This window comes from Danio rerio, chromosome 21 (genome assembly GCF_049306965.1).
Source record: "Danio rerio strain Tuebingen ecotype United States chromosome 21, GRCz12tu, whole genome shotgun sequence".
Taxonomy (NCBI): Eukaryota; Metazoa; Chordata; class Actinopteri; order Cypriniformes; family Danionidae; genus Danio; species Danio rerio.
In genome coordinates this window covers 24,361,567-24,376,610 of record NC_133196.1, presented here as the reverse complement: position 1 = coordinate 24,376,610, position 15,044 = coordinate 24,361,567, and the positions used below count along the sequence as shown (strand labels likewise).

Sequence of the window (15,044 nt, the reverse complement as noted above, 5' to 3'; positions counted from 1 at the left end):
TGTGTTCTGTCCAAGATTTGATAAATATTCCACTATTTTCCCCTCATGAGTGCTTCATCATCTGCTCTATAGACAGATGTTTTATTGTTGTTGTTTGGTGAAATATGCACTGACAGCTAGTTATATGATTATATACACTCACTAACCACTGTCCAAAGGGCCTGTGCAGGATAAATTTTATGAAGAGCAAGGGGAGGGGGGGGACGTTGTTGTCGCGCGCGTTCTGATCAGCGGTGTTGTCGCGCGCGTACTTTAAAGTGGGGTGGGGGGGGGGGGGGTATGGGGGAGCGCGCGTACTCAAGAGCGGTGTTGTCGCGCGCCTTCATTTTGGAAGGGCACTTTCTATCCAAGACTAAAAAGGGCATGTGCACTGCACAGGTTGAGCCCTATGTGTGCACGTACCTGCTTACTAGTACCGAGAATCCTTCGTGGCATAGATTCAACAAGGCACTGGAAATATTTCTCAGAGATTTTTATAAGGTGCCGTGTAGGATTTAAATCAAACTTTGCTTATCAACACATACATAAAACAGGTGTATATACACCTATAATTAGACAGGGGTTTTTTTAGACGGCCAATCAAAACCAAATGTATTATGCCAATTTGTTATAACCCTTAGAGCAAAAAGCAAATCTGGAATTCCTGTCGACTCATTTCAAGAAGTTCACATCAATAATTCCACTCATCATGCAGTTTTAGTCTAATTTTTAACCGACCATTCACACATCAATGAACTCATTGTGAACTCTTTAAATGTTGCTTAATGTCTCTTATAAAATCTCTTAATAGGAACATTGCCAGATTTTCAGAGTTCAGATCAGCTCTGGATTTGTGTGACCTCTTGGAAGTTCTAGTGAAGAACAGATTATCATTTAAGTAGATCTCTCTATCACTCTCTTACAGCATTTTATTTTATTATTTGCTCTAAATGCTTCTACAGACTTGTATACTTATTTACAGAGTAGCACAAAATCACAGATCATGCTGCTTTTTAGGGCCTGAAAGCATTCATTGTTCTCCACTAATGACGATAAGATTAATTAATGATTAGAATTAGATATTGAAGGTCAAGAGAGGAAGGATTACAGTGGATGTTTCCTAATCTGGCTGCTACTGAAATACTGCCAGATTCCTGTGTTTGTCTTCTTGTGATGGCTAAAACTGTCGCAGCAAAGTCCCGCATCAAACATGTATTATTACCCTACTGAGCGGGGGTGGCTTTTTAGTGTAGTCCAAATTCTTAGTATGTAAAAGGTTTCAGCATGGGTTGTGTGTTTATGCAAGTGAGACAAGCGTCTTGCTAATCGACAAAATGAGGCACCAATAACGGTCCTTACATTATACTAATCAAGCAACTGTTTATTGCTGGAACACACAGCTGATATCAATTATAACAATAATAGTACATTATGATGTGCATAAATGAATTATAATGCACAATAAAGATGAGTATTAATGAATAAAAGACAGATAATGAAACCCCAAAACAATGTGATTTAAGTACATACAACCTCAGAGGCATGCTAGAATTTTCCTGTACATAGACAGGGAAGCTTGTTGCACAACCCTCACCTTTTAGAGTCAAAATTTGGGTGCTGGCCAAAGGTCGGCCTATTAGGTAAGAGAGAGGATTGAGTGAGTTGATTAGGCTCGCTCTCTCTTTCAAATAAGTACAAATTATTTCTGAGTGCAAAGCACACATTTGATGCTTGTAAATGTCAGCGTGATTATCTAGAGTAAATGTTTTGTCTCCTAAAATTTGGAGAAAGGTGTGGAGTTAACCTTAAGGTCATGAGACTCTTTTTTTCGATTCAGTTCAGTTCATCTTTATTTCTATAGCGCTTTTACAATGTAGATTGTGTCAAAGCAGCTTAACATAGTAAGTTCTCTTCTCTAGTCACTTGGTCAATCTTGAGTTTTTCAATATTTTAACGCCTGAAAATGGAGAAAACTGTTAACCTTAAGGTCATGAGACCATCATCTGGTCATTTAGTTGTTTTAATGACTTAATCGAATTACACTTATACTATTATCATAACATTTCTACCAAAAATAAAGTGCAAAATGTGTCTGTCAAGATAAACTTTGAAGGGGGAAATCTGATAAAGACTAGCCTGAAAGGTACAAATATGTAAACTGTGAAATGGTTAAAATAATATAAAATGCCCTTACACAATCAACTGAACTGAACTCAACATTTTTACAATGTAAGGTACCCTGGGTGGTTGCTTGTTCTATGTTTACAAGTTTACAATGATAATAAGGCTTGTTAACAAGTTTTTAACAATAACTGAAGGAATTATATTGCTTTGTTTCATTATTTTATCTTCATTTAAAAGTAGCAGGGAATTCACACGTAGATATGTACACTAGATATCGCATAGCATGCGTCAATAGCTCCGCCATGTTTGTACAGTGCTCCCAGGACAAGTGTCATTCAACCGCATTAGTCAAGACAGTGTTATTATGTGAAGATGCTGGACTTTAGCGCTGTCTACGGGTATAGTAACGAGCAAACAAAGAAAACAAAGCACAAAGGCAGAACATTTCATAGGTAAGATTTCATTTTTTACGTTTTTGTATGGTATGAACTTTTGTGCTATGATGATGCAGTCTCTTACTGCATTCACCATAAGGCAAAGTAGCACCAATTTGCACTAAACTCTCGGCCTATGATACGTTTTGTTGAATAAAATCAGCAAACAATGCATAAGAAATATGACAACGAGATGCTGCGCTGCCAGAAACTTGTATTCTTGTCAGCTCCGTAAAGGAGTCATTCATAACGGAGATTCATTCACAAACGAATCGCTCCCTCCATCAGTATGAGAAGTGAAAGCAGGAGAGAGGCTGTGTCTCTGGACATGATTAGATCAAATTTAACAGGCAGGGTGGATAGAACATTTACATACACACAAACACAAGCTTGTTGTCAGGAATGCCTGTGCGATCACTGATGCATCAATGTAGAAAAGTGATGTCAAATTCAGCCTGATCTCACAAGAAAACTTAAGTATTTTACGTTTTGCCAGTTTAGTGGCTAATTCGTACGAGTTCATGCTTACGAAATTGTACGACTTTAAAAAGGAGGCGTGGCACCTAACCCGACCCCTAAACCCAACCGTCATTGGGGCATGAGCAAATCGTAATAAAATGTACGAATTAGATTGTACGAATTAGCCACTTAATGAAAAAGTTACGAATTGCCATGAGATTGTGTTGGTAAAATTATAAGTTTCGTAATTAAAAAGCAAATTGTGTATACTGACCTCCGGGAAAACTCCCGATCATAGATATATGTGTACATGTTTTATTCTCTGGCTCTGGATGGCTACAGTCCTCCACTGCAGCTTGGTCCCGCATTTATTTCAAAGGAGCGCTACCCTGTACTAAAATGGCGGCTCTATTGACGCATTCCTTCTAATAGACAACAACAGGGTGGGCGACATCTAATGTATATATCTATGGTATTCACAGTTACTGTATATTTCTGTCCATTCTCACCCCATCCCATTGTGCCCCCTGGCGGCATAGTCTCAAACTGCTGCTACTATGCACTTATGCACAATGTACTTATGCACTTGCACACTCAACAGTATAGTATCTGTATGTAGTGTTGTCCCAAATGGAACACTAATGGTTATTTTACTAAGCGGAAATTCAAACTGTTTTCCTGATGACGTTTGTCGATTGCCAAATTAGCGAAATAAATAACCAAACTACCAAAGAATACCTGCCATGAGTATAACTGCATTCACCATCGGGGGGCGGTATAATCACTCTCGTAGGAGAGTTTTGCTTTCACAATCCAATATAAAGTAACCTAACATAGCTCCACCCCTTCTGCTACGTGAGCAAATCTACGGTAGTTGAGTGTGTGAAGTATCCATCATTCCACACTTCATTTTACCGACTGAATAAGTGCATCATCCGGGTATTTAAAGTGCACTTATTCTTTCTAGAGTTTTCAGAGTGAATGCACTACTTTCACTATTTATACTACAAAATGACGTAGACTAGTGCATAAGTATGCGAGGTTCAGCTTCAGCTGAACCTCGCAAAAACGGAAATGCTTGTAGTTTCTGCCAACCCGACTCTACACCATAACTTTTCAATCCAGATGGATGGGGCAACCATTACTGCATCCAAAATGGTGAAAAGCCTTGGAGTAATGATTGATGACCAACTAAACTTCTCTGACCACATTTCTAGAACTGCTCGATCGTGCAGATTTGCACTCTATAACATCAGAAAGATCCGACCCTTCTTATCTGAACATGCAGCTCAACTCCTTGTTCAAGCTCTTGTTCTCTCCAAACTGGATTACTGCAACTCTCTACTAGCTGGGCTTCCAGCTAACTCTATCAAGCCTCTTCAACTGCTCCAGAATGCAGCAGCACGAGTTGTCTTCAATGAACCTAAACGAGCACATGTCACTCCGCTGCTAGTCCGTTTGCACTGGCTGCCAGTTGCTGCTCGCATCAAATTCAAAACTCTGATGTTTGCCTACAAAGTGACTTCTGGCCTAGCACCTTCTTATCTGCACTCACTTCTGCAGATCTATGTGCCCTCCAGAAACTTGCGTTCTGTGAATGAACGTCGCCTCGTGGTTCCATCCCAAAGAGGGAAAAAATCACTTTCGCGAACGCTCACGCTCAATCTGCCCAGTTGGTGGAATGAACTCCCTAACTGCATCAGAACAGCAGAGTCACTCGCTATTTTCAAGAAACGACTAAAAACTCAACTATTTAGTCTCCACTTCACTTCCTAATCTGCAATTGCCTCTGAATATCACACTAACTGTACAAAAAAAAAAAAAAAACTACTAACACTTCCCTTCTTAGACTTTACAGACCTGAAACTTGCCTTTAGTACTTATTCATTGTTGCTCTTAGTTGTGTAAATTGCTTCCTTGTCCTCATTTGTAAGTCGCTTTGGATAAAAGCTTCTGCTAAATGACTAAATGTAAATGTAAATGTAAGTATGCGATTTGAGATGCTCCACTTTTTAACACAGAGATTACAGTTCAGCCATGTGCAAAAAATATCAAATTGACGATTGTAGCAATAAACAAACCTTGTAAGAAAACCTTTATGTTTGCATCTTAAATATTAATGTGTCTATTGGTGTAGTTTATTAATGTGGCGTTTAGCAGATTCATATAACGCTAGTTCCACTATAGAAAACTGGTCTTAAAGGGATAGCTCTCCCAAAAATGAAGATTTACTCACCATTTAATCCCACACTCAAGTGCTAAACAAAGAAAGATATTTGGGGGGAAAACAGCCATTGTCTTCCAATTCTTCCCTATTTATTCATACTACTATCAATGGTATGGCTGTTTTTTTCCTCAGCATTGTCCCATGTGTTCAGCAAAGGAAAGAAACTCAAACAGGTTTGGAACAAGTGAATGAGTAAGTTATTTCAGAATTTTTATTTTTGGGGTGAACTAATAATTCAGTTTACTGGTGGACCTGTAGGAAATGAATGAGTTGAGAGGTTCAGGCTAATGCCCGCAATGAACATTTGAGCTAATGACTATCGCTTAATCCCATTTACTGCAGTGGATACAAAGCACCTTAAGACCCTAATGAAGAGCACAGATCTGTGCCTTGTCACCACTTTCAAGTGAGAAAAGTCAGCGATCTGGCTGGCAGGAGGACAGAAACGGGATCATGTTGCCAGCAGCATTTGCATTGCAGTTGATACAATTCAGTTACAATTCGGTCACATTTTCATTACAATTGATATATTCTTCAATCAAAGTGCATTGCTATTTGACAGCAATTTGATCACTTGATCACTTGGATCAACGCAGTGATTGTACTTTCACTGTTATCACTAGGTAATTGGGCTGTTTTTGTTTAAAAAAAATCTCTAACTTAAACAGATCAAACCCATGAATGTACACAGGCTTTATATAAGATTTATTCAATAAAATTAGTTTTAAAATATCTGAAGCTTGAATAAATTGATATTGATGCATAAATTATACAAGTATGTTATTTCATGATTTACTGTTTTGCTTTTACATTAGTAAAGCAAGTAATAAAATGTTATATTGTATGATTGAAAACTACATGTAGTCACTTATTAAATAATTACATTTAGGAATGTAAAATATATGTAGAAATTATGTAAGTATAGCTTATTCATTTGTACAGTAGGGCAAGAGAGCTTAATATGCATAAATTGAAGAAAACACGTGCAATAACAAAAAATGTCAGCAAATTAAGAAAAGATCATCATCTGTTTGACAGCACACTTGCTGCAAATGGTGGCAACGCACACACATTTAAAAAAATAAACACGCTCATTTTCTAACAACGCAAAGAAATTAATAAAACCCACAGCATTTTCTCACAACACAAAAACATTGGAAAACAACGGAAATGTTTCAAGTGGACCCATAGTTGTGACAGAAGCCACTGTGTCTTGACTATTGTTCAGTGAAGTTGTAGGTGATCTTTGAAAGGTGAGTTTTTTGTTTGTTTATTTTAAGATCTTGATTCCCTTGTCTTTTGTATTTTATTAGCGTAACTAACCATAACCTGAATAGCTGGGTTCGTCACGTTTTAGGGTTCCCCTGAAACATTTCCACTGAATTCCATTAGCTATATTTGAAAGTGTTATGAGAAAATGCAGCGTTTTTTCGTAATTTTTTTGCGTTGGGAGAAATTGCTGCAGTTTTTTTTTTTTTTTTTTTTATGTATTTGCCTTGTGAGGATTTGCATCACGTGTGCTGTCAAACAGATGAAGATCTTTTCTTAATTTTCTGGCTTTTTTTGTACTTGCATGTGTTTTCTTAAATTGCAGCTTGTTAAGCTTTCTCGGCCACCCTTGCATGATCTGTATGACTAGAATGTACATGTAATCTGAAAGTAATGTAAACTGACTGAATAACATGATGATAATTCGGTTTAGTTTTACGCTCAAGGCATGTATGCATAAATAGTATCACATTAAACTACAGATTCAAAACACTAATTATTTAACAAATTTTAATGAATACAAACCTATAAAGTAAAAAAAATTTTAATAATATCCAATGATCTTACAGTACATTTGATGACTGTTTGTAGTATTTATATATATATTTATAAAAACAAAACAGAAATGATCATATATGATATAAATAACAATAATACATTTATTTTTATTATTATTTGTATGCATATAATTTAAATTATATAACAGAATTGAAAGGACAAGGGATAATTTTTTTCGACCTTAATAAAAAAATTCAAGACCTTTAACAATTATGGCACTGAGTTTGCCTGCAATGCCCTCTGCACTGCACTGACCGCACTAACAGTTCATCTGCAGGCCGAAGGCTCTTATGTAAGCCTTCCTTACTCTCTGCCAGTTACTCTTCAACAGGCAGCTCTCACCATTATCCTATTAGCAACAGTTATTTTAAGGTGCCTTCTTTTTACCGGTAACAGGTTCTAATAGTTTCAGACACCCCAGGTTTAGTGAGGAGGCCGGTTTGCTCCTCTCCATCACAAAACAGGTGTCTGGACTAGCGACGGGACGAGAGCCATGGGTAACAACCATGCCAGTCTGGATGACATCCTCGCGGAGGACATGCACCACTGGTATAACAAATTCATGAGAGAGTCTCCGTCAGGCCTCATCACTCTCTTTGAGCTCAAGTCTATTCTGGGGCTGCAGGGAATGAATGAGGACGCCAACAGTTACGTGGATCAGGTGTTCTGCACTTTCGACATGGACAGGGTGAGATTGCTGTCATTTGTGTGGATGTTCCAAAAATGTTGATTTATTTTATTTTTTAAATGTTTGACGTCTCCGGTTAGATGGGGCTTAACGGGATAGTTCACCCAAAAATAGGCAAAAAATACTCACATTTAAGAGGACCCAATCCTTTATGAGTTTTTTTTTCCTTCTGTTGAACACAATAGAAGATATTCTGAATAATGTTGGAAAGTGGAAGTAGTGGAAGTAGGTAAAAAAAAGTTATATAAAACTCAATGGTTACCCATTTCCAACTTTCTTCAAAATATCTTCTATTTTGTTCATTGGAAAAAAGAAACTTACGCTGGTTTAGAACCAGTTGAGGGTCAGTAAATGGTGAGGAAATGTTTCCTTTGAATGGATGTTTGAAAATACTTATGCACTAAGGATCAGATGGGTAAAATAGGGTTGACAAACAAGGTATTGGTAAGTCAGAACAAATGTGATGACAGCTAATAGTGATCTGATCTTCATTGTAGCGAGGTGTTTTAAAAACAGCACTGGGTCAAAAGCAAATATATGTACAAAAATATAAATGTACATTATAAGACAATTATTTATTATTAACTTACTTTTAATTATAACTAAAAAATACATTAATTACTAAAACTTTAAAGTTAAAATTTAAAGATGAAAATGTGTGCTAATCAAATAAAGAAATAAAAAGTAAAAAATATATATTTGTAATATAAAAACATCATATTATTAAATATAAAAACTATAATAGCAAATAAATTTTACTAAAATAAAATAAAAATATCAAAATATGCACAAAATTTTACAAAATTGGCTGAGTGAATGCTGTTAATGTCGTAATTTTATAATTAAAGTACATTCAAAAAGTTTTAAAACATTTAAAATTATTAGCAATTTAGTTTATCTATTTTTACACTGTTTATAAAATGTGTCAATTGAGATATAAAGACAAAACGGGTAACTTAATGTATGAATAATGTATAGCCTAAAATAAAACGAGGTGGTTACATTTTGTAGTGTAATCCAATCCTTCAAGCTCACTTCATTAGGCTCGGTTGAGGTTAAACAACAGGTTAAAAAGCAAGCTAACACAATTATCCACCTTCAATCTCATTTAAAGAGCTTAAATTGTCCATCTCTGGTTTTATAAAATTTAAAAAAAAAAAACATAGGCTACATATAACACATTGTAAAATTCACTGTCTCTCTTTTTCTCTTGTCATTAGGATGGATATATCGACTTTGTGGAGTACATCGCTGCTATTAGCTTAATGCTCAAGGGAGAAATCAACCAGAAACTCAAGTGGTACTTCAAACTTTTTGACCAGGATGGAAACGGGAAGATTGACAAGGACGAATTGGAAACAATATTTACAGTAAGTAAAAAAAAAATTAAATAGTACCGTAAATCATTACCAACTGCTTACCTTTGTTCCAGAAAACAAGATGCCACATCAGGTCATTAGTACACGCTGCCTGTCACATTAGGTCTTTTGTGAACGAAGCAAAAATAGAAAGTGGTTGTTGAACTGATTGAAAAGGCAGGTAGGGTTAACGTGGACCCTGAATCAGTCTGCTTAACTTGTAGATGAGCTGATTTAATCCGGTTAGCGAACTGTCTTTTGTGTGCCGTTTCTGTGCCTGGTGCCGTTTCTGTACCTGGTACTTTCTGTGGTGATACTTTAGCCGTCGCGTGTCGAGCGCAGGTACTTGACCTCAGGCGGCGCCTTCATCACTTCACATATTAAAGTCAACATAACTACAAAATGGACGATTCTTATTATGACAGGATTTAGGCTTATATATATATATATATATATATATATATATATATATATATATATATATATATACACATATATACACATATATACATGTATATACATATACATGTATATACATATATATACCTACATACACACAATAGTCAACTCATTTCTAAACATAATTGTTTTAATAACTCATTTTTAATAATTAATTTTTATTTGCCATAATGACAGTAAATTATACTTTACTAGATATTTTTCAAGACACTTTTATACAGCTTAAAGTAACATTTAAAGGCTTAACTAGGTTAATCAGGGTAACTAGGCAGATTAGGGTTATAAGGCAAGTTATTGTATAATTATGGTTTGTTCTGTAGACTATTGAAAATAAATAAAGCTTAAAGTGGCTAATAATTTTGACCTTAAAATGTTTTTTTAATTAAAAACTGATTTTATACTAGCTGAAATAAAATAAACAGACTAGACTTTATCCAGAAGAAAATTTAAATATTAAATATAGATATTAAAATTAAAGTTTTTTTCCAAAAATTTTTATATATTTTTTTCTTCTGATTGATCTGATAGCAACAGCAGCAAATCCTATCACTCTTGATGGACAAAATAGATATCATCCCTTCCTTATTTGGTTATCCATTTTCTTTTATAATTTTCAAGGCTTTTTCTTTCAGAATTTTCATACTTTTGGCTTTGTACTACTCACAATTCAGACTTTTTTACTTGTGATTTTTTGACCTCACAATTGTGTTTTTTTCTTTGCAGTTTTAAACTCTAAATTCTACTTTTTAGGATTTTAAGATTAACTCTTTTTACTCCTAATTTTAAATGTATATTTCAGATTATATTATATATTATTGTCTATAATATCATTTAACATTCTATTCTATAGATCAACTATTTTTACTCAAAATTGTACATTTATAATTTTTATCTGAGAAAAACTGTTTATATCTCACAGTAAAGTTTCTCACATTTTCCCCCTCCTTACTTCTTAAAGTTCAGAAATTTTCCTCAAAATGTAATATTATTTATTTATGATGATAATTCATTACATTTATGGTGATTTTTTTAGACACTCAAAGCATTTTAATTAAACATTTTTTGGGGGAATCTCCTCATCTGCTACTAGTGTGCAGCATCCACCTGGATGATGCGACAATAGCCATATAGTGCCAGACAGCACAACACACACAAAGGAGACAGAGCGATGAAGCCAATTATGATAAGAGGATGGTTGGCAGACAATGATCTACAGAAGCCAGTGGGCAAATTTGGTCAAGGGAGCCGGCGATATACCCCTACTCTTTTTCGAAGGACATCCTGGGATTTTTAATGACCACAGAGAAATATAAACTCAAAATTCCAAGAAATAAAGCCACAATTGCAATATGTTAACTCGATTGAAACTTTTTTTGAGAGGGCTGAAAAAACCCTCCAAACATTTGATATAAAGTGCACAAAACAACATAAAAAATTGATCTACATGCTTAAACTTTTCATTTAGTGCAGATTTTTAAGCTGCATGTTCTAGAGATGAGAAATTGATTGGAAATGCTTGTTATTTGTCGTACCACAGGCTATACAAGACATCACGAGAAATCGTGACATTGTGCCAGAGGAAATAGTGGCCCTTATATTTGAAAAGATTGATGTTAACGGAGAGGGTGAGCACCACTTAACTGAATCAAAATCCTTCGTTTGTGTTGATTTCTACTCTTTCAGTGAGCTAATCACATCTCCCTCTGCTCAATCCTTCAGGTGAACTGACACTGGAAGAGTTCATCGAAGGAGCTAAAGAACATCCCGAAATTATGGATATGCTGAAGATATTGATGGACCTCACTCCAGTCCTATTAATAATTGTCGAAGGGCGACAGAAATAAATAAATGAATGAACGTTATGTTGCTTTGAACTTCATAGTCAGGACAAAGAATGTTCCCTTTCTCAAATCAATGAAAATGGAGTTTGGCAGACCCACTCCTGAGGATCAGTCGAGGATCACGCTTATGTATCTTCCTACGGCACATCTACAGTTTCGTCTACTAGACCATATCACGATCTGATCTGACCTCGTGGAGATTCAGTGGAGCTGTCCTCAGATGAACATTGATCCTCTAATGCTATAAGGAGTTCAGGAGACTAAGGACCTGCTGGCAAGGCTTAGGAATGAACTGAGTGGTGCTTTTTAAGGAAAGGCTCAGCGAAGAACATGGTGTGAACATCTAGTGTCTTTCATTGGGTCAACACATCACATAATCCATGTGCTGTTTATGGCATCACTATATTGCCCTGAAAGTGAATTCTAGGACAGTCCATCGCCGACGTGGCCTAAATTTCTCTAAAAAAACTGCATTTTTGTCCAGAGTGGTGGTTCTCAATTAGTTTTGCATTATCCCATAGAAAATTCTCCTACCAGTATATAAAAGGCCGTATTCAAATGACTGTATTCTTTATGTACGAGCGAGCGCAGCCATTGAAATTCACCTCCGTTTATTTTAGACACAAAAAAAAATACAGCTAAAATACACAAAAAAAATACAGCTAAAATACAGCTCGTGTTAAATACAGCTCGTTACGCTGCTTCATGTTGCAAACTGATATTTTCTTATTATATTATTCATCTTTTTATGTATAGTCATCAACACACTTGTTCGTAGAGCAAGTTCTTTGATCGTTTTCTGCAGTTTATTACTCCTAGTCATTTTTCCTTTACTTACTCCCAGGGCCATTTACATGGAAGTTGGTATTTCGCTGCACCATGTTGGTGTTTCGTTACATCTCATTTTTCAGAAGTGGGTTTTTAGCCTAATGCTCAACCCCCAACCTGAAGGACCAGGACATACACACACTTCGGACAATTTACACAGCACTACGGACTTGTGGAAGAGACAGAGCACCCGGTGGAAACCCGCCCAACCACAAGGATGACATGCAAACTCCAGACAGTTACCCCAACAGACCCAGCCGAGGCTCGAACCAAAAACAAGCACACTTACGCATTGCAGAATAGGTGAATAGAATATTGTGTCAACTATTTTTCCAAGAGCTGCACAGGCTCAATTATATACTTATTAAGAATTTCAGCAACAGTATTTGGCCCCAAAGTGTAGTAGTTTTGGTAAAACAATGCAGCAAGCTTGTGAGCCTGTTTATTTTGCTACCCGTTAGAAGAAAAGAACCTTTTTTGGGATGTGACTGACCCATTGAGAACCACGAGTATTTTATAAATACAGCACTTTAAAGTCTTTTTAGTTGATATTAACTTGCAAAAACAGTGAAACGGAACGTTTTCAAAGTGAGAAACTGCATGTTTCAGACTCCACAGTTGAAAATTTTGGGTCTGCAAAAACCAATGAATACTGATCAGTACTAAATCGATTGGTATTAAAGGGATAGATCAAATAAAAATCAAATAATTCCTTTCTTATACTAAACATAAAATAATGCTTTTAGACTACTGAAAACTGGTAGCCATTGACCTCTATACATTGTAAAACCCAAAAAGTAAAGGTAACTCAAACCATTTGAGGAAACCGATTGCAACAAACCATTTAAGTTCAAAAACTAATCCTAACGAGTACTGTGAACTTAATCCATTTGAGTAAACAAAGCAATTTAAGCACAGTAAAACCCGATAAATGAAGAGAACTCAAACCAACTTAGTACTGTAAAACCCAATAAGTTAAGGCAACTCAAACCATTTAAGAACACCAATTACTGCAAACCATTCGAGTTAAAAAAAACTAATCTACTAGTACTGTGAACTTACTCTATTTAGTTCATTACTTATAGTTAAAGTAATGGGGTATTAAATTAACTCATTACCTTTAACACTGAGTTCAAAATTCTTTTCAAATGAGTAGAATTAACTTTCATTAACTTTTAAGTTAACAAAACTCATTTTATTTGATAAGGTTTACTAGGGTTTCACAGTGTAGTATTTGTTATTCCCACAATGAAAGTCACTGGCTGACAGTTTCCAACCTTCTTCAAAATATCTTGTTTTGTGTTAATCAAAGAAAAAAAGCATGAGTACATTTTCATTTTTGAGGGTGAACTATCTTTTTAATAAAAATGGCATGAAATATTAATATATATATATATGAAGTCATTTATATATATAGATATATAAATATATGAAATAAAATATTTATAATATTACAGTTTACAATAATGATACAAAAAATATTGTTTAGAAATTGATATTCATCAAGTAATTATGATGAATGATTCACCTGTGTAACTGTTTCATGTCAACAAATTATAATAGTACTATGAATTTTTAAAGATTATGAAATTATGTGAAAAATATAGTTTTTCCATCACAGGAATGCTATATAAATTGGATGCAGCATTTCATATTATTACAATTGAAAATATTTTTGGGCAAATAAATGCAGTCTTGGTTCAGAATTACATGTATTTAAAAAAAACACTTCTAATATCTTACCGACCTGAAGCTTTTGAATAGCAATGTACATTCAAACATTTATATATAATTTCCCTGTCATTTCACTGTTTTAGAGGTCTGCTTGTGTTTAACAATCCTGAGTCATTTGGATTAGCCTTGCTATGAAACACAGGCAATTAACCAACTAAAAGTGCATTTACTCTTTAAAATGTATTGTCAGCGTCAGTAATCAGCCACTTACAGAACATTTCTAGACTCTCCGAACAATAGATTTCAACTGTGTGACTATATTGTAAAGACGATGAGAAGCTTTGCCAATATAAGATTTTACACTGGTACTGAAAACATGAAATGCAGATCACAACTGAGGCAATGATGTGGGAATCTCCAGCCTGATGGTGTTTTATAACATTGATAGCAGCCACATTTACTTGATGACAAGTGCTATCTGATACTTTGTTTTCTGTTCTAAACGGTGTTTTTAATTGAAACCACAAATGCTTGGTTTGAACCTTTAAAGCTCTCTTCAGACTTTGTTATCATATCCTGCATTTATCCTCCAGTGACAATTCAATGACATTTACAGTTTTCACACTAGGAATATTTCAGAAAACACATCAAGGATGCAGCGTTGTCTTCTTTTCAGTAGAAATCAGGTAATATGTCATCTGGTATGGAACATTTATGTTGCCTTATTAATAAAACATTTAAACAAACCTCTTAAAAGATCATTGTGACTGAATTAATGAATTTAAGAGTAGATCATCAGATTTAGTTTAGTTAAGGAATGTATTATTGGTTATCTAATAATAGTTTTATTAATATTTTGATATTTTTATTCAATTCAGTATTGTATTTGCCTTTGTAATTTTATATTTCTGATTTCTTTTTTGTTTTAATATAAATTATTTATTTCAGTTAGGTCAAGATTGTTCATTCACATATACATTTAGTTGTACCTGAGGTAACTTTCTCACATGTATCCCGAATACAGTCGATAATCCGATAACTGAATGTTGTAATCGACATACATACTTGTGAGACTCAAAATAATAGTATCCTTTTGAGTCCTGTTTATTGTTAATAATCTTTCCAGCTGAAATTTAAACTTACCTA

At 35.0% G+C, this 15,044-nt stretch overlaps 1 protein-coding gene across 1 annotated transcript; it reads left to right on the top strand.

Annotated features, from left to right (window-relative positions):
* The first annotated feature begins 7,543 nt into the window (after positions 1–7,543).
* Positions 7,544–11,399, top strand: guca1d (guanylate cyclase activator 1d). The gene is given in 4 exon segments (NM_001011661.1): positions 7,544–7,738; positions 8,959–9,108; positions 11,093–11,180; positions 11,275–11,399. Coding segments are annotated over 4 exon segments (558 nt in total).
* Positions 11,400–15,044: the final 3,645 nt, after the last annotated feature.